This window comes from Platichthys flesus, chromosome 7 (assembly GCF_949316205.1).
Source record: "Platichthys flesus chromosome 7, fPlaFle2.1, whole genome shotgun sequence".
In the NCBI taxonomy this organism is placed as follows: domain Eukaryota; kingdom Metazoa; phylum Chordata; class Actinopteri; order Pleuronectiformes; family Pleuronectidae; genus Platichthys; species Platichthys flesus.
In genome coordinates this window covers 21,726,749-21,751,310 of record NC_084951.1, presented here as the reverse complement: position 1 = coordinate 21,751,310, position 24,562 = coordinate 21,726,749, and the positions used below count along the sequence as shown (strand labels likewise).

General features: G+C 43.0%; 1 protein-coding gene across 1 annotated transcript in view; it reads left to right on the top strand.

Annotated features, from left to right (window-relative positions):
- Window positions 1-24,562, top strand: part of LOC133957347 (acid-sensing ion channel 1-like) — a 41,192-nt gene that overhangs the window by 11,443 nt on the left and 5,187 nt on the right. Inside the window, exon 3 of the mRNA XM_062392882.1 lies at window positions 24,383-24,533. Coding sequence (XP_062248866.1) covers window positions 24,383-24,533 — 151 coding nt within the window. The remainder of the gene's footprint in view (window positions 1-24,382; window positions 24,534-24,562) is intronic.

The window sequence follows — 24,562 nt, the reverse complement described above, 5'->3', positions numbered from 1 at the left end:
ATTTGTGCAGAGAATTCGCCATGAGAGGCAACAGGCGCAAAACTGACAGAAACAAAGAATACAAATATCTCAGGATGAATAAGAGGAGCTGTGTGACTTTGAAAGACGAGATTCAAGAGACTTTAGTGATGAGAACTAATGTCGGCAGCAGAATTTCAAATCAAATCCTCCTGCGTGCTTTACCCGGGCAGTAGGATTTCCTGTTGTGAATATGACCTGCACAATCTCCTGCTGCGTTCTTCAGAACGGCAAAGTCAGGAGAAAGTCCAGACCCACTTGTATGGACATTTAGCGATGTTAATTTCTGAATACGGCTTAGCACCGTTAAAACGAGGGCTAGTCAGCCTCATGAGGAAAGTTGCTCTGTTCCCTCTCACAGAGAAACACTTTTAGAAACACATAACTGTGGCAGTAATCACTGTCTAACTGAAAGCCCCGAGTGGTTCCCCTCTGTTCCTCAACAGTTGAGGAGAATCATCAGTCCTAATTGGACTCTGAGGTATTTCTGCAGTTGACGACAAAGCGGTGCTGATTGAAGAAGCACAGTTCACCACCAGTGAACTCCAGCGAGTTTCCCACTCTGACGAGCCCCTTCCCCTCTGTCTCATGCTCGGCCCCTTTCTGTTTGTCAGGCTCGGGCTTTGACAGCTTCACCTGGGGAATAGATGTGATGGCGAAGCTCCCAGCGCACTGCCATCATGACTGTGGTGTTATAATCTCTGTTCTCTGATCGCTGCTGTCATGTGTCAAGAAGGCGCAAATGCATTGGTAGATTCAGTCGACAAAATGAAAGACCTGCTGTCTGTTGAAGAAGAGAAGCAACATGAGAATCTGCATTAGACATCATTGTATCATTTGCAAGCTGTGCGTATTAAAGTCTGCAGTAGTAAGATGGTTATGTAACCCCCAAGGACCATTCCTCCATATTGTAAATGGGTCCCTATAAATCCTGTCTATCTTTTATTATATTAAATGCACCCATTTCCCAAAGCGCTGCAGTTTTTATTTTAAAGCTGTGGCTGGAGCCGCAGAGATAAACTAGCTTTGACAAGAAATAAATAGGTAAAGTTGACCGAATGTTTGTTGTGATGGATTAGACTTTTCCAAAGCAGGTTCAAGCAAATTCATTTTCAAACTCTTCTGGAACGAACTGACGTCTGGAAGGAGGGAACTCTAAAAAGACTTGTTTTGACTAGTGACTTGTGAACTATCCCTTTCAGCTGATGTAGTAGCGGGTTTTAACCTCAACCTGAACTCCCTAAAAGACCCAGAGGGTGACAACAAGCTCCTCTTCACCCTGACAGGAACCAGACTCTTGGGGCGTTTCCTTGGAAAGATTTTATGTAAGCCCGCCTTTCCTCTGGGTTTTTACGGCCTGAAGCAACAGATGGGAAGCACGGCCACTGCCAACACTTCCAGGCTGCTCCTGGGTCAGCACAACTGCTCTCCACGTCCCCGGCTCCTGAACACATTGCGTTATACCTGCCTTAACTTTACGCAAAGTTAAGTCACCTCCTGGTCACAGTGTTTATCCTTGTTTTGTTTGCTCCTCTCTCGCTCCCTTCTCGGGCAATTTTCTGCATTCCTCCTTCGTCTCCACCCCTGCGTAGTGCATCCCTCACACGAATCCCCACGGGCATGACAATCCTCATTATGTTTTCATGTCACGCTCTCTCCTCCTCTTTCTATCTTTGCTTGCCTCATCCTCATGCCCTTTGTTCTTCTTGCTCCCATGACATCCCCTTTTCACTCCCTTGTTCAGGAACCCTGAACTTTAAAAAACAAAAGAGAGAGGCAAGAAAAAAAGACTTGATGAAGAGAGCATATGTGGGGAAATTAAGGGCACAGAAAACGACTTCTACAGCCTCTTAAATGCTTCCCACAACACCACTGTGATAAACACATGAACACACTCGGAGAGGATTAAATTAATATTTGCCCCACCGTGCTGAACGAGGGGTATTTAGTGCTGACCACCATCAAACACTGATTGAGGGGCTGAGTAAATGCATTACCTAGATCAGCAGGCGACTACTCTGAGCTCATAATGGGAAGTAAACCTGCGCAGGAAAGTCACGTGTCAGCAGCAAGACTGCCGAACACAGCAGGAGCTGCAGCTCTGGTGCACATTTATCAGGCGTGTTTTAAAACAGGGATTTTAATAAACATTTGCTTCCGCCTCACATCCCTTCAGGCTAAACCCTCACATCATCATTGTGCATGCAGCTTTAAAGACATGTTAAATCATCAGTGGCCGTCTTGTCATTGCAGACATTACCTCAAACTCAGAAGAGCTCAGTAGTCAAGGTTCAATCTCAACGTGTCAACAAATTCAGCTGAGGGTTGAAGGAAAATAGCAAAAGAAAAGAATAATTAACCAGATTGGCCACCACAAAAAACTATTAAACAAGTTGGTGGAAGGATGTGGTGGGTTGGAGATCCAGATCTTCGGTGCAGATCTGGATCAAGGGAATCTTGGGGGAAAAAAAAGTTATGTTTAGGGGAAGGTAAAGTTATTTATGACTGTTTACAGTTTTGAAATCTACGTTGGAATTCATAAGGGGACTGTTGGGTTCAAGATCCATGAATTTGCTCCTATAGGAAATCAGTAAAATGTCAAAAGAAAACTCCATATACAAGTTTCATTGTAGTATAAAAAATAGTTTCATTTCCTGGGCCATTGGAACACTTAACAACCAACACTCTTGTTTTACACCATTTCATTTCTTATTTATTCAATTGAATAATTTTGCATTTTGTGGTTGCTGATGAATGAATGTGTGTTTGGTGGTTGATGTTTTAAAATGCACTAAACTTGACGATCACTGTTTATCTCATTGTATCCGGTACAATGACAATAAAGCTTCACGTTATATTCTGAATAGTTGTTGTGAAAAGGTGTAAGAACCTAACCTCCCGGGCCGAGTCCAATGAGATGACCTTATTAAAGAGCGCCAGATGAAAACCGTAATAAAATACATTGGGACTTTGTTGCATTTTGTTTTCGTTCACAAACCAACTTTCCTACAACAGGTTCCCCCTCTCAGGTTTCCAGGGGACATAAAAGAATAACGAGTTTGTTTCAGGCCATTAGAGGCGAAAACCTTTTGAGACCAGAGACACAGACCCACAGAGAGTGTTAAGTGCAGGTGTAAGAAAGGCGAACACGGCTGCGTTCAGTTTATACCAGAAGAAATCAAAAAGCCCAAAATCATCTTAAACATGAGGGCGATGGCCTGATTGATCCTCTCTGATCACTGAGAGTCGAAACATCTCCATTTGTATTCACTAAATGAAAACGCTTTCTTTCCAGTGTTCCTCTTAACTGTGAGGTCCATGTGAATCCCCCCCAAACTCATTGTGAAGCTGCAAGACACATTTCAAACGTTGGACAGCCACACAGCATCTCCATGACTCCAGCTGGTTTCTAGACGGATCAGTAATGCTGCTCGAACACGCTCTATTTGCCCGGGCCTGAGAGGGGGAAACGCTTTTTATGAAGACATTTCGGACTCGGGGGGGAGCACAGCAGGGCTGAAAATAGCCCGGGTTGGCTGCACTGCTCTGCCCATGGTTTATTTATCCTGAGGAATGGTGCAGGTGACTCGGGGGCCGGGCTGTGTGTGGGTTGGAGGCAGGCTGGCTGTGACTCAGACTGCTGGATGGAGTTTAGGAGGTGGAGACTGAGCAGGAGTGATGCCGCAGTCCAGGCTGCCGAGCTCCTCTGTACTCGCCTGACCCCGAAGGAGTGTGTGTTTCCAGAGGTGGAGGAGATACAAAGGCTTCAGATTTAAAAACTGTGAAATCAATGGTGGAAAGAAATTAAACATATGTACATTTACTAATGCTATTATTATATAATAAGTACTAGCATTATTCTGAAGAACGTCCATCCAAACTTTAACTTTTCTTTTTTGACAGCTCTATTTGCAAGTTCAGTTTCAGATCCAGCATCAACATTAAAACAACTATAGTGCACAGTCTGTTCTAAACCTGTTCATTCTGATTCATTCTACTTAGTAATAAGTTGTATTTTAGTTTAGAATTGATATTCTGGTGTATATCTTTATTTTATTACTTCACTTTATTTTATCTTTTTATTTATCTTGCTTGTGTGGTTTTCTTTTTAAATATTTTTGAGCATAGTTCAAGGGAGCCTGTGACCTAGGACTTTAATTGCCAGCGATTGCTTTGTGTACTTGTGTGCACATGACAAATAAAGTCTTGAAGTACTCCTTGAAGTACTTGAAGTCTGTTTGTTTGGTGAGCCAATATACCAAATGCACAAATTTCCAAAGTGGGTCCCTGAGCACAAACAACCCTGAGACAGTGAAACTAGTTTTGCTAATCACCTCCAAATCTATTTAGAACTAACAAGGGACCGATATCAGCCGAACAATAATATCAACAGAACTAAACAGCATGTACTGAAAATATGTTAAAGCGCCAGGACGTCTATTAACACTGAAGAACGAGGATAGCTTATAAATGAGCTTATTTGCTCTCTGGGACTAATTAGTCAGCATTCCTTGTACACAATAAACAATTATAACAGTCTGTATTGATGTGTTATATTTCCTGTGCGGTCAGAACACCTACCGCAGAGTGTCACATGCTTAGTATGGGGGGGGGGGGGGTGTTGAAGCAGAAAGTCCCTCCCCTCTATAGTGCCACTAGGACATTAATTTGCCAGGAGCGCTGTGCTGGTTGTTGGCCTACGTGCCAGTGCAGCCCCCGTCTGATGTGAGTCCTTCTGACAAAATATGAGGCACAGTTGGAGCAGATCTGCATCACGAGATAGAATCAGGACTTTCTTTAACATAGATTTAGAACAATATAGATTTTCAACACGTTCTGTCGATAACTATATTGAAAGAATGGAACTAGCTTCACTGAGGGAAACACAACTTACACATTATAAATCAGAATCAACAAATGAGTAGTGTCATACATGCCATTTTCCACCAAATCTGTTTTTTTTTTTGCCATTGATACTTTTACTTGATTTAGATTAAATGCTTCAGCTTGTAACCTAGCTTGTTTAGGGTTCTTGTATTGGTGTTTTGTTTCTGTATGTCGACCTAGCGATAGAGTGGCGACCTGAACCCCCTCTCTCACCCAATGTCAGCCTGGATCAGCGCCAGCTCCTGTGCAACCCTCCAAGAGTAACCAGCGGTATAGATAATGTATGGATGGATGGATTTCTGTGTTTCTTCCCCCACTGTGTGTTTGCATCTGGTGGAGACTTGTGACGGATCCATACATGACCTGCAGGCAGTTATTGTTTCAACACACTCGAATTCAAGTCAAAAGCCAAATGTTTCCGAGGTTTTCATGTCAGAGTGAATCAGCGTCACGTTCCCTTGATGTCACGCTGCAGCCATGAAAACACAACATACTGGGCTTGAATATTTCACTCGGCATGAATGTTATGTTGGGGTCACGACGGGCAGATGCATGATATATAAGATATTTTTTTCGAATGGAGCTTCATTAGGAAAATTTTAGTGGTTGAAATTGATTATCCAGTCAGATGTACAGAGGCTGCACAAACATCAGTTTTCTATAACCTTGCATTGCAAGGGAACATGCACCGTAAACACAGCTGAGTGACAGAAGTAAACAATCAAATAATCCTGACGCAATACAAACAGCACAGACGGAGAAGAAGCTTCTGGGTTTACACTCGGCTCAAACTGTCATTTGAGTTTCTATGTGTAAACTGCACAAAACACTGTGTGCAGACAGACGGAGGCTCCGTGTGTGACGAGGTCGGAGGAATAGACGCAGGGCAGGTAGTGAGGAGAGGCAGATGGGAGCAGTTGTAGTGACAGGTGAGGATGCAGGCTGAGGTCTGCTGTAGGTGTGAGACCCGCTCGGAACGAGGCAAGGACAAAGAGAGGGGAGCAGAGGAGGAGCTGGAGGCTGCTACCAGGAGCAGAAACCAGGGTTATAATGAGTAACGGAGGGAGAAAGCAGCGGGACGGGAACAAGAAAGACTCGGTGTCGTGTCGTGTCTTTCTCTGACACGGCTTTAATGAGTCATTTACTTTAATATGCAGAAGGATCCTGCACAAGTTCTCGGCTCACATAAAAAAAATGTTTATTACCGTCTGAGGGGAAACTATTGGGAAAGCAGGCAATATTAATTTCTCGGTGGTTTGATCAGACAGAGGTACACACAGTCTGAATGGATAAAGTGCTGTTGGAGGAGCTGGTGACATTCGCAGCAACAACAGCAGCCTCCAGGGAGAACAGCCGGGAGACTGATTTATATTTCACCGATGTGTCTTTGCACTTTCATATCAACCTCAGTCCGGCATTTGTGGCACAATTACTCATCTAATCAGTTGAACAGCGACGGCTCCGGCTCGGCCCGCCACATTTCTCTCTCTTTTTTCTCCCTCTTCTTTATGCGTCTGTGAGAAATATCGACACGCCGGAGGAAATAAGAAGCAGGTTCACTGGCGATGAGTGTTTTTGCTTTTGTGTAAGTTCTTGTGTGTGTGTGTGTGTGTGTGTGTGTGTGTGTGTGTGTATTGTTGATTTGTTCAGACCTTGGCTCTTCCGGATGCTGCTCTCTTTTGACAGATTATCATTATGACATTTTGTATTTACCCCACAGAATACAATGTAAACTGAAGGGACGCCTGGGAGGAGATAGAAAGACATTTACTGGCTGACTGGGATAGAAAAGAGGGGGGGAAGGTATTGGCTCGGGGGTCCATCCAATACAATGTCAGAGGAGGATGCTCCAGTAGGTCACTTGTTAGAGCACACACCATTAAAACTGCTTCTCTCCTGCAGCACCACAGGTTTTTATCCAGGCTGCATGGCACATCATTTAGTCCCAGAGGTCACACTGTATCCACTGTAATAGAAGACGCCCTGTGTAGTGTCCTGACGATGGCATTTGATCCTAAAAACCTCTTCTTAATCCTTTTCTAAATACAAATCTCTGGTAGTTTGATGGAAATGAAGTATCCACCGTTTTTATTTCACTCTATATCATTATAATACTTTTACCACCTACAGTATTTCCTTGCTGCTGTTTCCTGTCCTGACTAGTTTTGACTGTGAGGGGAAAACGATGTTTGCTTCTCACTGCGGGTCTGTGCTGCAGCTGCAGAAGCTCAAATAAAACCACCGTGAAAAGAAAACAACTCTACTTTCTCATTCAGCCATTATTGACTAAATAAATAGTTATTTTTCCGAGATGCACGACTCACTTAACCCCTTAAACATCTAGATAAATATTTAGCCAAGCACTTTAAGAGTTGCATTATTTATATCTTACCAGCTTGAAGCTTTACCCAAAATGTCAAAAATGCCATCGGATCATGTTCCTAGTTTTAATATCTACTATAAATGTTGGATTTAATATGTGCTTTATGGTATCTAACTGTGTAATTCAGATTTATTCTGTTTCATTAGCGCAGGACTCAGCTGTGTGTCTCATCTGATTTCTAGTTTTTGTCTAATTTGATTCAGAATAAGGTTTGTTATATCTTGTGATTAAAACAAAGTGTGACCACTGAAACATGCATCACCGCGTAGTGAGTGATGTTCACAACCTCACACAACCTCCGGGGACCAGAGGACATCAGTCACTGCAGTGTGTGCATGTGCTTGTGTATGTGTCTGTGTGTGTGTGTGGCCCGGCAGAGAATGACAGATATATCTAAAGAAGTAAATTGGTTGTGTGTTCTTTGTTTACTCCCTGTTGGTCATTGTTTCTCTGCCGCTCTGATAAGTGGAGCACAGCTGAAGTTGAAGCCGCGGCCGAGTTGTCAGACGTGCTGACTTGCTCATTTCGTACACACACACACAAACACACAAACACACACACACACATACACACACACACACACACACTATGTCCTCTGGGATGACAGGGAGGCACCTGTTAAAGTAGCAGCAGCAACTTATTATGCTCCTCGTGTTGCTGGTCTGTGCTGCAGACGCTGCAGACCCCCCCCCCCCCCCCCGGTTCAGCTACTCCTCGACACCTCGGACACACTTCAGTGCTTCATTAAAGTGATGACCAGTATGTTTTCAATCACAGGATCAGACATCGAGGTTGATGCATCACTCTTCTTCGACATCCTTTGCTTGTAATGTCGGCAGAGAGTTTGTAGAATGATGCAGAATATTTCGCACACTTCCCATTCTGACCCGGTTCCACAACAATCTGTGACTCAGTTTTAATCTCTTATTCAGCACTGGTCTTTTAGAATGGGATAAAGAGAAGGAAGTGTTTTCATGGAGTTCACTTTTACCATTTTAAGACAGATCGACATCCATTACAGGAGAAGGTGAAACATTATTGATTTCAACAAAGTTCAAATTGCAGCATTTATCAAAATATCTTTACGATTAACCTCACACACACACACAAACACACACACACACTCACTGACCTAAAGAGGAAGGACCAGCTGGACATTCTGTGCAATCTTCTCCTGCTAGCCCCCTGGTGAAATGTTAATTAGATTCGAAAATGTTAGTACATTGGAACGTCTTTGCTGAAAACAGCCTCTTTCTGCAGGTGCAACTCACAAAGCCATGAGCTGTAAACCAAAACACTGAGCTGAAAGACACCAAAACAGACATTTAGAACTAAGGGGGGGGGGGGGGGGGGCAGATGTGGTGATAATTCTTTGTTCCTTTGTTCCTTTGTGACTGTGAGTGAACATTTGTATTCAACATTTATTATAGAAGCTTTAAAATAGCTGAAAAACCTAATGTTTACTCAAAATTATTACAGTTTGAAAGTAGCTCGAGCTAATGAAATGCTCCGTATACTAAAGATGAATTATGAGTGAGGGGGGGAAGGTTAATTAAAATAGTAAATAACTATAGACAATAACCTACTTATGGAAGGGCAGTGAGCAATCAGAGCATTAGGCCTTACACTCGGAAATTAGTTTTGGCCTGATGGAGCCACTCATTACTCTATTGTTGCTTGGTAACAAGGGGGTGACTGTGAGTGTGTGTGTGCGTGTGTGTGTGTGTGTGTGTGTGTGTGTGTGTGTGTGTGTGTGTGTGTGTATGCGTGTGTCTTTGAGGAGTTATCAGTGCCTCACGTTATCACCTCTGACACCTTATTAAGGACAGTGTTGTTTTAATTATACACTGATATCAGCCTGCGGTGATAATTTTGAGTGGCATTCATTAGGGTCTGTTTTCTATTGGCATGTGAAGACAGACAAATGAGTTCCACTTTGTGAAAGAGGTTCATAAACGGAGGGATGGAGGAGGAAGGGCGCATAATATATAGCAGAGGATTTAAAAATGAAAGAGGTGAGAGGGAAGGAGAAAGTCAAATGGTTCCTGTAAAATCTTCAGATAATATTGTGTGTAATTAAAATTCCCAGATTTATCAATTTGAACAAGGACACTGAATTTAAAGGTCACTCTGATGTTTTCGCTGCAGGAAATTCGATATGTCACTGCAGTACAAACACATTTATCTAAATAATAAAAAGGGAAAGATGACTGAGTTACAAGTCGCTGCTGTTTCAGTCGTGACAGAGCGATCATTTTGCTTTTCCTGCTATGATCAGTGTGAGAGAAACTAGACCCCGGCAGCCGCAATCTGTTTTCCAAGGTTGAAACCTGCTCCAGCGTGATCTGCGTTGGCGGGAACCACGGCAAAAGATGAGGAGGTCTCAGCAGTGGTGGAGGAACACTGGCCAGAGCGACTTCGAAAGAGAGCAGGAGGAAAGAGCTCTTTTTCACAGTCAGATTGACCGTTACATCATCCATAAAGATTTGACCATCTTTATCTCGTTACTAGATATATGTAATAAAGAGACAAAAGGTCCAAAGGTGAAACCAGTCCAGCAAAAGGAAGGATGTAGCATGTAGGGAGTCGTTTAACATGTCTAGTATGTGTTTCTGAACATCAGGCATCTTAGCAGTCATACATAACATCTCACTGTTCATATTCAGGTTCCCAGAACCAGATATTTTCTTAGTCAGTTGTTCATCTTCATGTTCATCCAAGTCAAGGGAACGCTCCAAATGTGACTCACCTGATAATGTGAAAAGATTGAATTGATTTTTACTTCCACAACCAGATGCTGCCAGAAAAGCTTCTCCTGCTCTGCAGCTCCATTAGGGCACTAACTGGTGCCCTTGTTTCATTTTCTACACAGCTGCACTCGTCTTTGACCAGAGCAACAGTCGATTCGCACCGAATATGTGAAAACAAGTGAAAACATCAACGTAGGTTTGGATTTTATGTTAAAATAAAACGCGGGATTAAACTGAAGGTCAACAATGCCCGAACCGAGAAGACAATAGAGAGGGCTTGTATTCATGGATCAGAAAACCTTCAGGACCGGCATGTGTAGATGAAATCACAAATAATATTCAGCTAGATAGAATATATCGGTTCTTTTCCAGGAACTATCTCAGGAGAACTTATCACTCGTTTTCTGTGAAAGGTGAAATTGAATCTACTGCAGAATTTATTTGACTTTTCTCTCATGGGTTTTCCCTGAGATGTCTTTGGTTACAGAAAATATAAGAACACACACGCAGACGCACTCTGACACCTGTGCTCTGCTCTTTGTTCGGGATTTACAGTTAATATCCGTCTAATCGGCACCAGAAGGCACCACAGCCGTATGCATTGTTTTTATCCCCCTTTGTTTAACTGATGGGAGAATAGTTGAAACCTATAACAGCCATTTTGTGGAGGAAATCTGGAGAAACAATTTTATTAGAGCCAATGATTTAGAGATGCAAATCAATGTCATATCCATTTGTTGCAGATTGGCATGTCTCTGTTTATAATTGCCCCCCCCCCCTCTATCAGTTATTGGTGCTTTTTATTCCTTGTTTTCTACAGCTTCCAATTATTTTGGAATGTTTTGCAAATTGGGCCCAGACAGTTCTGCCGTTTTATTCTGCACTCAGTCCTTCACTCTCACTTCCACACACATCAAGAGTGTTTTTCTTTTTTACTCTCTGTCTTGTTAGTGCGACTCACACGCTGGGGCTGTTTCAGTGGCAACACTTTCGACTTTCGTAAAAAAGACTGAATCGACAATGCAGGTTGTTATATCTAGCCTTTAATCCACAGTTTTTTAAAGTGATATAGTCTGGTGGACCACAACAAAACAACACAGAGGATAACAAAGACATTAATAAGAGTCAATGCATGACCATACAGACACTAACATAGGCAGTTAAGGATTAGATGAAACTTGATCTTTTAATTCCAACTTAGATTAAAGGTACGTAATAATGATGGAAGAAAAGGACGAAGTCAGGTGATGTAGTATAAAGTACGATTAAAGTTGGGTCCCAATTTGGGGGCCGTATCCTTCGAAGGACTCCCACATAGGGAAATCATTTTTGGAGTTGGCCTACAACCAACATCCGGCCCAATCAGCATGGATGATGACTCTTGGATGGTTCACTCCTGTTTGACAGATCTGGGGCACAAGTAGACCCATGTCAACCAAAGGTGCCAAAGGTGACCCGAATAAGTTTTATTTGGGTCAAATTCACCGTTTAAGTTCACGTCCAGATTTAACCTGACCTAGAGCATTGCATGTTTACGTCTGTGTGTTGGCCAAAGGGATGAGCTGCATATCCAGGGTCCTTAAAGACAGCATAGACTATGGATGGAAGATCTGATTAAAGTGGGGATTTAAGAACTTCTGTTAAAGAGGAGCACTGAGCTGCTTCCCTAAACTTTTTTATGGGAGGTTCAGAGTTGTCCATGTGCAAAACATCACAAATACAAGCACAAGCGGCCTCCATCTTTTTTATTATGAAGTCACATTTGATCACGCACATCTCTTTCAAAGTCCCACATCTCTGCAATCACCACTCAGGAAAGTGTGTGACCCTGCATTTGGACTGGAACCATCTAGTGTGTGCGTTGTTACGAATACCATTAAAAATCAGCCACATCTGTCAGTATGTCTTCGGTCTCCCACGATTTTGAAATCGGTTGATTGAAAATCCTGTCCTGTGCAGCAGGCGGTAGCTGAGGGGGAAGCACCTGGGCAGGGAGGGCAGGGAGGGCAGGGAGGGCAGGAGAGCAGCGCTGATCTATGGCTCTGCAGTGGAGAGGATGGACTGTGAATTTTTCAGACAATGACCTGCTCGATTCCCACAGCAGCTCTGTCAGACATTATACAGCCTTTGTACCGGGGAGTAAAGTCTGTTTAATGACTGGTTACAATGATTCACACATTTCCCTTTCACACATGCAGCTCCTCCGGCTACTGTCCAGAAAATGTTCAGGTTTGTAGTGCAAGTGTGAAAGCAGTTTTTTTCTTTTTTTTTTTTCTCATTCCCCTTCCACTATTTGCCAGCTGCTGTCAATCAAACACAGAACCGCCCCTCCTGCCAGAGGAAACGGAGCATTTCATATGTGTCCATAAGAATTTGCTCTTTCACTAATTAAATAAAACAATGATTCATATTTCCCATGTCTGCTTTCAGCTGGACTTTAACGATTTGATGATTAACACATTAGAATTATGGTTTGAATGTATATGAATAATCCCCACCCACCACCATGCATTTAGACAAGGTTTAAAACTTGACGTTGAAGAATAATTTGACAAACAAACAACCTTTCTTTTGTTTTGCATCTTGTCGTCTAAGGTTTAGAATTTAAAACATGCCTCTTCTCATAGCAAAACAACGGAACTTTACTGACTCCCTCTATTGATACGTAATACGTGCACAACTGCAGCTTGAAACCATGAGTTCTGACTGTCTGTGTGTGGACGGAAAAAACGATTTTGGTGCATTTTGAAACTGTGGCAGGACAAATTAGAATATGGCAGACCGCCCTTTTATAGATGATGAATGGGAAATCTGCTTTTACGTGGTGAGATTGGACATATATACCTATGTACTGTAGGAACTCTTCCCCTTCGTGTGAATGCATTTTAAATAGAAAATGACAGCCCTGGTCGGTGCCGTATGCTCCGTGTCTGCTGCTCTGTTTGTGTCATTGTCTGCTGTCCTTTACTGTCTGACTGGAAACAGCCGGGTGGGCCAGTCCACCACCGAGTGTTTATTTCTGAATCCTCGCAGTACACACACCAGCCTCCTGACCGCTCACACACACACACACACACACACACACACACACACACACACACTGTACAACCAACCAAAGAAACACAGAGTGTGAGACAAATAAAAATGGATTAATTCTTTGAAACAATGTGCACGGCACCAACAAGAAATGGCTGAACAATGCTTCATTCCTCTTCAAAGTTCTGACTCTCTGCAAAAAAGAAAAAAACTAAATGGCCACAGGGTATGGATGTGTAGTCTACTGATGCATATTTTAAAAGAAGAAACATTCATCCACAGGCTTTTAAAACTTCTCCTCTGATGTAGTTTGACTGCAGCCTGAGCTCGGCTGGAGGACTCTTACGAGACGGAGCGTGTAGTTATGTGCCGTTTAACGACCGCTCTATCTGCAGCAAAGTGCTCAGAATAGTGCAGTTAATCAATTTATCATTAATTCAATTAAACCTTAAGCTTGGTAAATGAGCATGACCCGGACGTATCCATTACTCATGGATTCATCTGACAAACAGGATATTTTCTTTGACATGTTGACCTTTGTGCTATCTCGCCTCCCAGCTTGAACCTACCACGCGTTGTCGCTTTGAGATTGTGCAGGTAGCGGTTGGCGCCAACGCTGCGTGTTTAGGAGTCGGGAGTTGCTTACACGCACGCTCTGCGAAATGAATTAATCTCCTGGTATTCGGCAACAGCATGTGACAGGCCGGGAAATCTAAAGCCTCAGCGGATTCCTCTCAGCAGAGTGTGAAATTTGTCACACGGAGGAGGTTCACTCCAGGGGAAGAGCTGCGGGAGATTCTTTATTTTTCTCTTCCTTCTCCCCCATTCTGACAGATCTCCCGCCTTCTAAACTGCACCAAAAAAGTGACAGGAGACCCTGTAATGAATGCATTCATTAATTTAGCTTCATCCCACCTTCTGCTGGGAGGTATTTCAGAAATGAAAGACATCTCACGAAAAAAGGTTCTTTTTTTTTGCAGCACAGAAGTGGAAAGGTGCTCTTCTCCTGCAGGAAAGCGCCTGAAGCTCCTCAGGATTTTGATGTTTTCTTACTAATGAAGGTGACGGCATCCTCCTCCTCCTTCTCCTCCTCCTCCTCCTCCTCCTACTCTTTTGGGACGAACTCTCTGGTGATCAAATTGACCTGTAACCAAGAGCCCGGGGCTGTCCGCCACCACTCATCGCGTTGTCCAGCCTCCAGTAGATCTACTGTATGAGCTGGTCCCAACTCATCCCTCAGAGGAGCTGAACTGCATTATTACAGCCGCTCAGATGGTGAATCATGGCACGATTCCGAAAATAAATCCATGAGTGCTCCATTGTGCAACAAGACTATGTGCGTGTGTGTGTTTTACGAGCGGCGTCCAGAGGGAATGGAGATGCATGTATGTCACGCCCTATCCGTCACCACATCCCTACATGTGTAATGTTATCCTCTGACATTACCATATGTCCATACTTCCTTACGGCCTTCGTCTAACCATAGAACATAGTGTCTCTGACTTATTTATATGGCTTTTTTTCTCTGGGAAGCTGTCTGACTGTTGCCTCCGCAGCGTTTCCTAATGGGAGGTGTCCGTTGGAGCAGGCTTCCACAGCACATTTTAACACAACAACACGACTACACCCGGGCCGCTCGGAGAGGAGAGCTGCGCCGGGCCCACCCATAAATCAGATTTCATTTAGTTGGTCTACTTCGGATGACATTGCGAAAGTAATTAAAACTAACGTATAAGCACGGTACACAATTTCATTAAGAGGGTGAGGACGATATTGATTTAAGTCAGTGTAAATTATGAGACGGGGGCGGCACGAACCTACAAAGTGAAACATGCAATTTCCAGAGCCTTCCTGGGCCATTACCGAGTCGGAGTCAGGTGTCGGGTAAAACGCTCGCTGGCAGCCTTTTGGCTTTTCCTTAAATTAATTTCCCTCCATCCTGCTGCAGGGGTGATACCGCTCATTATTACACTATGCATATGATTAGACATGCACTGAGGAGTCTGCCATACAAATTGAGTTTGTAGGACACATATAAAGAGAGACTGGCATTTATACGCACATACAAACCATACCTACACCAAGAACCGTCTAGCCATTAGAAGCTGCAGTTAACACCAGGCATTACAGTTAATCATGTGTAATTCACAGCAAACCTCGGTTCCTAGGCTCTGCAGCCGTGTGGACGTGCAATCATCCGATTATAGAGACCAATTTAAACTGAAACGACCCGCCATCATCAGCACCGCACTGAGGTACAACTCATTCACACCCAAGCTGGCCTGTGGCTCTGTACAGTGTAGTGAGTTAATCACACTGAGGAAATGTTATGGCAACATATTTTTCATATTTATTTAGCTTTGTTTCAATAGTGCTTCTACATCTACTGTCTTTAAAAGTTATTACAGTATATTTATCACCAGTCGCAACAAAATGTATTATTTTTATTTGGACATTTACAGAGCAATTATTCAAATACTGTTCATAAATAAATCCTGCTGCTACTTCCAAGTACTTCTCATTGAAAACAATTTACTATAGGATGATGTTTTTGCTTGTGACCTCTGAAACATTTTCTAAAATAAGTTCTGGACACTTTCTGGACACATATGAAAGAACGCAGCAGAGATTGTCCGGGACGGACAAAGTCAAATTAAGACAAGAGGTGGACCTGATTATGCAAGAGGAAGGACATGACACATTAATTCCGCTGCTTGAATCATGTTTTTGTTTACAGCACATCAACACCAGTGATTGCCCTTATTAGCATAAACTTTAGTTGTGAAAGATGTCTGACTGGGATATTTGCGATCTCATAATCAACCTCTTCAGAAAAGATTTAGTAAAATGTGTTGGGGCCACTGTTTTCACATTTCTTGTTGACCAATTTCTCTCTAAACCTCCAACGTAACTGATTTAAGCCCCAAACTATCCCATAATTAAAAACAATGATGCAAAGATTGGAGAAAATTCCCCATAAAAGAAAATGAATTTGTGCAGGAGAAGTTTATATTTAACTTTTTTCCTGTCCCTAGCTTGATCAGATTAATCCTCGTTCTGTTGCAGCAGCATTTCCCTGCACATTACTAACATAATCATGTCTAATATAATCAAATATACATAAACTGTACATTCTACAATGCTGCGGGCACACGTGACACATGAAGATTTAATCTTAGTTAACCCTGCTGTCTGCCACTTCAGTTGTAGTGAGGCCACTGCCCTTCTGACAGGGCCTGGAGCTGTTTATCCCTCAATGTTAATTCAGCTGTGTGTCACAAGAGGGAGGCGCACGCTGGAGTCAAAGCTCAATAGCTGCTGCTGCTGCTGCGATGGCCTCTCTGCCTGCCCGGCTCTTTTCGTGGACACCGCACACGGGCAGGCAAGCGGGCAAGCAGGGAGATTGTAGGGGCCCATGATTTTTACAGGGAGAAAAGGAGGTAGAGGAGGTTTGAACATCCTATACGGACCCGCTGGATATCAGGGCTCAGCACAAACGATGGAAAGAGACGAAGGGGGTCACAGTTTGCAAGCATGGCAAGTGCTTCATAGCTTCATATATTATTTTTTTGTAATTAAAAGGAACAGAATAGCTGCCTGATAGTGAATGTGTTAGTCTTCCTATTTGTCATCTCACTGTGCTCCTGCTCACTTGGGGCTCGTGTACGCCGATGCCAGCAAACTGCAGGAGCCTCGATAGAAAATTCAACGCCTCTTAATAAATGTGAACTGGCACGTTTAAGACATTTAAATTGCCCACCCAAATTCACACAATCATTTCCATTATCCACCAGGAACATTCTGCGCGAGAGGAATTTGGAAAGTGTCATTTCTAGTTTTCGAGGAGCCTTTCAACCCAAAAAACATCCCTCCTCTCTGGAGGAGATGGCAGCCGCAGGTGGTGGAATTACAGGTTACCTTCCTCCAGGGTGTTATTTCCTCTCAGTGCGTCGGGATACTGCGGCTTCATCCACCTCCGAGAGCAGGGACTGCATTAAACCAGCAATTAGTCGTCCTCAGAGACAGTCGCCCGCAGGCTCGACTGCCGATAAGTTATTATATTGTTTTGTTGTGAATCTCCTCAGAAACGCTCTCTCGCTTTAGTTCTCTGCTGATTCGGATCTCACTGTGTCACGTTTGTCAGAATGGCGTGAAGAGTTGGAAGCGTCTGGTGATTGATGGACTCATTTGTAATCGTCCACCAATCAGGTCGTTGGTTCAACCCCCGGCTCCTCCACTCCGCGAGTGTGAATGATGTGTGATAGAAAGAGTGCTGCGTATAGAAGCTCTATGAATGTATGTAAATGGGTGAATTTGACACTTTGAGTGGTCGTTAAGAGTGTTTTATAAATACAGTCCATTTACCATTTACCACCATCACAGCTTTGATTGATGTAGTAATGTTGACAACCTGATGAAGTAATGTACACCTGTAATTATATTTATGTTCCTGGGGCCATTTGTGTGTAGATGATTATGTCTCCATGCCGGTGGCAAGAAGCTTTAGGCTTTCAGGTTGTTTGTCTTTTCTTGTGGACACGATATCTCAAGATGCCTCGATGGAATTTCTTCAACTTTGGTACAAATGTTCACTTTGACTCAGTGATTAGCTGATTAGAATTTGGTGGCCCCTGGTCAGAGGTCAAGTTCACTGTGACCTTACATTTTTGGTCCTGTGAACACGACATCTCAGGGGCACCTCGAGAAAATCCTTTCAAATTTGGCACAAATGTTGACTTGGGTTCATGGATGAACTGATCTGATTTGGCTGGTCAAAGGTCATATTGGCCTCACGAAACATGTGTTTGGCCTCTTGGACACGACATCTCATCAAATCTGCCTTTAGGGAATTTCTTCAAATTTTGACTCAGTTGTCACTTGGACTCAGGGATGAAGTGCTTGTTTTACTCTCATACCCGTTATGCAAATAATTATTGTACTTGAAGTGTTTTAGATGCTGGACGTTGCAGATGTAGTAGCTGTAGTTTTTGTCTTGTCTCTTCTGCCTCTCAGCAGCAGCATAATGTTCCCGCACAGGTTATAAAGAGCTGTGACCTCTCCTCACCTGCTCCTATATATATTCAAACACATGCCTCATTCAACCTGTTTCCTCAAATTCTCTCTGTCATGCTGTGATCAGCACAGTTCTGATTTTAAGATAGAGGCAGCACTTTTCTGGCATATATAACTTAAGTGAATACACACCTTCCGTTTTCCCTCATATGATATGCTGCCCGCTCTACCCCTTAGCCGGAGCTATGATGCTTTACTCTCTGAAGGTGATAGGTACTGAGAGCCCGACCGGTGTCTGGGAATAAGATGAGAGAGGAGGAGGACTGTCTCTACTGGCCTGTGAAATATTCATCTAAAGGAGCAGGGGCGGGAGGGGAAGTGTGGCAGGAGATGGAGAGGAGTCCGCCGGGGAAAGAACATCATAGTTCGGGAGACACAAGGGAGCGAGGGAAGAACGAGGCAGAGCGGGCAGGAAGGAAATGGAGGAGGGAAGAAATATTTTTATTGTGTGGGAGCTGGTGGTTAAAATCCCAAATATGATGGATAAAATCCCCTCACAACTCCGGAGGAGGTTTTATGATATGTCTGCCAGGAAGAAGCAGGTATGATAGGAGAGAGACGGATGATGGTTTCCTAGATATATTGAGTTATGACTTTTAAAAGAATTTCAAATAAACACTCGCTTTCCTGGAGCATTGAAAAAACTCCTGCCTCCAGTTTTCACCTCCATTGTAAATAGAGTGTGGAGGACCTGACATCGAACACAGTCTGCACCCCCCCAAGGTGTCATCAACAGCCAATACACTGGACATGATGGTCTCGGTTTGCATGATCAGTCCTCGCTCATTATTCTGACTTTGACCTCCAGGAAAGTAGATGCACTTCCCTCCACACAAGAGTATGAATTGTTAATAGCTACTGAGAAATGAATCAACCTTGAACAAATTTAAAATAAATACTAAAAACCTATTTGATTATTTGGGTTTTAAGGTCAAAATAATACATTTTGACATAAATATAGAATCCTTCTGCCTTGTCCTTTTAGAGCAAAGTTCTTAGGGTCTCGCTGCCCTGCAGGATTCCCCAGTTATAAGTATGAAATTACTTTTGCTCTTATATGGTCATAAATCAATGAACCGCCACCACCTCTTCTGGGAACCCTGAAAATCTGCACAAACTTTTCATGGCAACGCTCAAATACTTGTTGGGATATCTCAGTCTGGACCAAAGTGGGGTTTTGTCAGTGCAAACATAAACATCTCTGTAGACGCAGACATGTAGAAGCCACAGACGAAGCTGTCAAGAGAGTTTGTGGTGATAAGAGCTGAAATGAGCTGTGAACAAAATCACATCGCAGCGAAATTCATACGTTACATCTGACTGCTGCACCCTTATGCTGCAGAGAATCTGTTGCTGTTGTGAACGCGTCTGAGCGGAAAATCTCCTGTTGCGTTGTGAGAGTGTTTGGAAAACTGCGGGAAAAGTCCAGGACCAAGTTCTTAGAAAAAAGCTTTAGTTACCCGTGCTCCCCGAGGAGCCCTGGACTTCCTCTCTACCTAAACTCTAAAGCTTCTCGTCCTAACATCTTTACTTTGACAAACAGTGACTCTGTTCTGGACATCATTATCACACACACACACACACACACACACACACACACACACACACACACACACACACACACATACACACACTGTGCCTCTGGCATTCAATCCGCCTCCTATAGTGCATTTTCTCTAGTGGATCTCTGTTCCAGCCAATTAGGGCGGTGAGTCAACTGTTCATTCAGAAGCGAGCAGAGGAGGGGGTGGTTTGGCTCAGATGCTTTTTTATTCTTGAGTTATTCTAACCTTTGAGCTGCAAACATGAGTGATCGGTCTCCAGCATCACCCAGACTTCACTCTGTGATCAGTCGCCTTCACAGAACCCAGCAGACTGCACAGGCTTTGTTGGCCTGTAGATGAGCTGATTGCTTTTGTACTGCAGGTTCTCTTTAGGTTTTTAGTCAGGTTAAAGATGGAGCTTTAGGGAAACAGTGGGTGTGATGAAACCCTATAACAGGTCTGATACAGAGCTATAGGGGACTGGTCAACTCCATCCACACCTCCCTCACCCATGTTGGTAGATTGGAAAGGGGGGGGGGGGGGGGGGTGAGGGTTAAATGTATAATTTAGACCTCAACCACATTATCTGGTGTTAGTGTTAATCCATACACCTTTTGCTGCAGCTTTGTTGGCTCCCACAGCACATTTTATCTTATACCTTCATGTTACATCCCCCAGGGATGAGTTATCTTCACAGGAAAAGAGTTTTTAATTTACAAAAATACAAATACATTTCATTTGAATCACTATGTCTATCATGAGGTAACCTTTTATGACAAAATACCTGTAATTTCAGACCCTAACCCTAACCCTTCTCATCAGTCTTTTTACAATGTATGTAATTATCATGCTAATATGCTAAGCTAAGTCAGTGAACATTAAAAGATTAAGATTAAGATTAAGGTTGAGACTTTCTAGTGAGTACATCCTCAACCACTGGTTCAACCTCACAAAGTCCTAACAGTGGCTGAAGCAGTGCTTATAGATCCTAAAGAGCCTTAATGTGCCAACACAACAATGTAGAATATATTTATGTAATATTATATGTATGTTTATATTATATATAAAAAATTGTAAAGCTCCTTCCTCAACAATTCTACTCGAATAAAAGTTAAGTACCAGTAAAGTATCAAAAGCAGAAGTACACAGTAAATTAACCATGTGCCTGAATTATTGTGACAAATTATCAGCCATCGGGTTTGTAGCCTGGCTGTTAAATAAATGAAGTGAAATTAAAATAGAACAATATTTTGCTCAGACATTCAACAAAGTTTAAGTATCACGCGGCATAAAATGGAAATTTTCCAGTAAGGTAAGTGGGCCGCTAGCATGGCTGCAGACTCTCACACTCATATTAATATTCATCCCTTCATGTATGTTCAGAAAGTGTAGTCATGTATGAAAATACTCAGTAAAGTGTGAAGTTTTCCCAGGTTTTCCAGGTCAGTTGAAATCCTTGTAGAATTACAGAACTTAATTATATAAGATGCACAACAAGAGGCAACAACTGTGTGTATACTTTAGTGCCGGTCACCACGGGCTGCTGTCTGCTCGCTGTTGCATTTAAATGGCATTTTTCCCGGTGATAGCTGTTTAAGTGTAGGACATGATAACAGCCAAAGTGTTTGCACTTGAGCGAGACGGCTTTAACGTCTTTGAAACCATCCCCATAAAACAACAGAGCTGTAATGGATGGAACTTTGCCTGCTGTTGGGAGCTCACTGTTTGAAAGACTGTTCTGCCGCTGTGTTAAATGGACGGCAGAGTGCATGGAGTTGTGATGTTGATATTCGTTCGAAAATCCAACATTTCTCTAAAAACACAAACGTGTGGTTACGTGCGTCATGATTAATAACGGCAGAGCTCCGCTGAGTGCTTTTCAATACATGGTAAAATTGTGTTTGAGTGACAGCTTTATTGATTGCACAGCTCTGAAGATTATCACCTGTGTAAACTGCAGCTGGTGAGTAATGTTTTAGATTCTGCAGAAAAAGGAGGAATTATTATTTTTTGGGAGAACCTGTATAGTGGAGAAACTGGAAAAATAAACGTGTCACAATTCTCAACTAAGCCGAACTTTGGCTTTTAAAAGTCGCTCTTTTGCTGCGTCGTTCGCAAAACACTTATTCTCCCACTTCTCCTCCCTCATGTTCCATATGATTTCTTCTGTAGGATCCCGTATTATTTATATGTGCACAATCATTTATTCATTCCTCATCACAAACAGAACAAGCAGCCACAGGCTGCACGCTGAGCAGTTTGTGAATTATACATGTTTAATGTGTTTTTATTTGAATTCCCAAACCACCTCTGTCACACCATGGAGTGCCACCTGACACCATCACCTGACATCTGCATATCAATCAGATGCTGGTGAACATCGTGCACCCGTCACACGCAGGAATTTAACGTCCGTGTCGGGCAGTGATTTATTTATGAAGTACAGTAAGTGCAGCCACTGTATGATCTGATGTATTTGTGCTTTGGTTTGTGCAGAGAGGGGCAGAGCCTTCCTGACAGCTGGAATTCCTCTTACAGATGTGGAATCTATCTCCAGGGCTCACAGAGGTTGTGAATGTGTGTGCACTGGGTTACTTGCAGCAGGTTAATGACATTAGAGCAGATATTGGAAGACTGGATGTTTGACCAGGGCTTTTACTACACAATGATTTTGAGCCCCAGCCGGATGATAACGTCCTTCTGTCCATCAGTTGAATTGTCCATCACTTTGGTCTGAAAATGGGACATTCCCTACATCAGGGGTTCCCACATTCCAGCCCCTAACCCCCAAAATAACCATGACACAGAGATGCAGCCCCCATTATTTTGTTTTAGCTACAGTTAACAGTACAACCACATGTACACGCACATTTTGCAATGTTTCCTGTGGTGCTGTAAACTGCCCTGCAAATGATGCGGTCACTAATCTGTCTTAATCAGCTCTGGAGTCACATTGAGACAATGATAATCAGAAGGATGATGATTATTTGCATGATTTTATTATTTATATCAAGATCTTTTTTTTTTTTTTTTGCTTTTGCAACAATTAATGATTGTTTTTAGATCTTGCTGTCCCACGGCCTCTCAGGGGGTTCCAACACCCAGTCTGGGAACCGCTGCCTTGGATTGTTTGGCCTTGGTGGAGGTTTACGCACCACTGAGTATAGTTACCTCAGCCAAGGAGGTTATGTCTTCATGCTTTTGTTTGATTGCCTATTCATTTGTTATATTACGAATCGATCAACTTTTGGTCCGGATCCAAATCCGGGTGAAGATGGAGAATACTCCTTTCACTCTTTGTGAGGTATAGGCTGTTTAAACATTCACAGAGAATAAGGGGACTGATATACTTGTGAATGGGTCCAAATCGGTGCAAGGCTTCACTAGTTTCATGAGGGGACTGTTGAGCCTTGGCAGAGGTATGAGCTCTTTCTGAGAGCCCTTAGCAAATGTTAGCATGTTCACATGCTCCTGACAAAACAGAACATCTGGCATGTGGACCCTTCATCTTGTCTTCTTGAAACAAAGATCCTCTCTAATAATTATTTATCCGCCTGGTCATTGTGAATCCTCATGCTTCTCATTTCTTTCTTCAAAGCCCAGAATGTTTTTTTCCTCTGCAACGAACTGACTTTAGATGATGGATGTCTGAAATGTTCAAACTGCCCCGGGCTGCACCAAAACTATTTCTCAAAAAATGTTTGCTTGGTTTGTTCCTTTTAATCAGAGATATGTCATTCAGTGCCATAACGCTGAACAATAGCCTGCTCTGAGCATTGGAAGCCAAACTGCCCTGTCTCTCTCTCTCTCTCTCTCTCTCTCTCTCTGTCTCTTTCACTTTGCGTCCCTGCTCTCCGTTGCTCCTTGCTCTCCCGCTCTCACTCATTCCCCCTGCATGGGTTTCTCTGACTCATACGACACTAAGCGCTTTAATGCAAGATTAACCCTTTGTTAAAGGTAAAGCTCCGTATATCTATGACCTTTCTGTCTAAATATGTCATGTTTCATTGTAACGTTTGTGTCTCGTCTTTCCTTTTAAAAAAAAATTAAGGTTAAGTTCTTCCTGGCTGGGTATGTGTGGTTGCCATGGTAACGTCAGGTCCATTATGAGTAGCTTAAAGAGCGTGCGAGGGAATTTAAAATCACCTCTCTGCCAATCTCCATCATCTCACTGTGGTCGATTGTGTAACTCACAAACCCACAGGAATACCTCCTCTCTCTCCCTCTTTTCTTTCTCCTCTTCAATTCTCCTCTTCTGTCTCTGTCTCTGTGACACACACCGCTTTTTCCCCCTCATACTGTTTTTGTCGTATATACACACACGCACACACAACCACACACACACTCACACACTCACATCAGAAACTGAGACAAACACTGACCCCCAGTGGAAAAAAAACTCTTTGCAATGCAATGTTAAGATGCTTGTTCTTTAACAGTACTTTCCATTTATGCTATTATATACTTCACTTCACCTCGGATGTTACTTTTGTACTTTTACTGAGTTTGAAATCTAAAACATAACCACTGCAAAAAAATCTGTTTCTTGAGTTTTCAGATATTGTTCATGACTTTTCCCTCAAAGAGTAAACATGATCCACTATTTCACTAAAACAGCGAACGTTTGAGAAATGCCCAAAATAAAACTCTATCAGAACTTAATTTTTTCCTCCACTTCTCATGTGTCTCAGGTCTTCACCCGCTACGGGAAGTGTTACACCTTTAACGCCGGCGGTGATGGACGCCCTCCCCTCCTCACCACCAAGGGAGGCATGGGTAACGGCCTTGAGCTCATGCTGGACATTCAACAGGATGAATACCTGCCGGTGTGGGGAGAGACAGGTGAGGCGAACATTATTTCCTCCACTCAG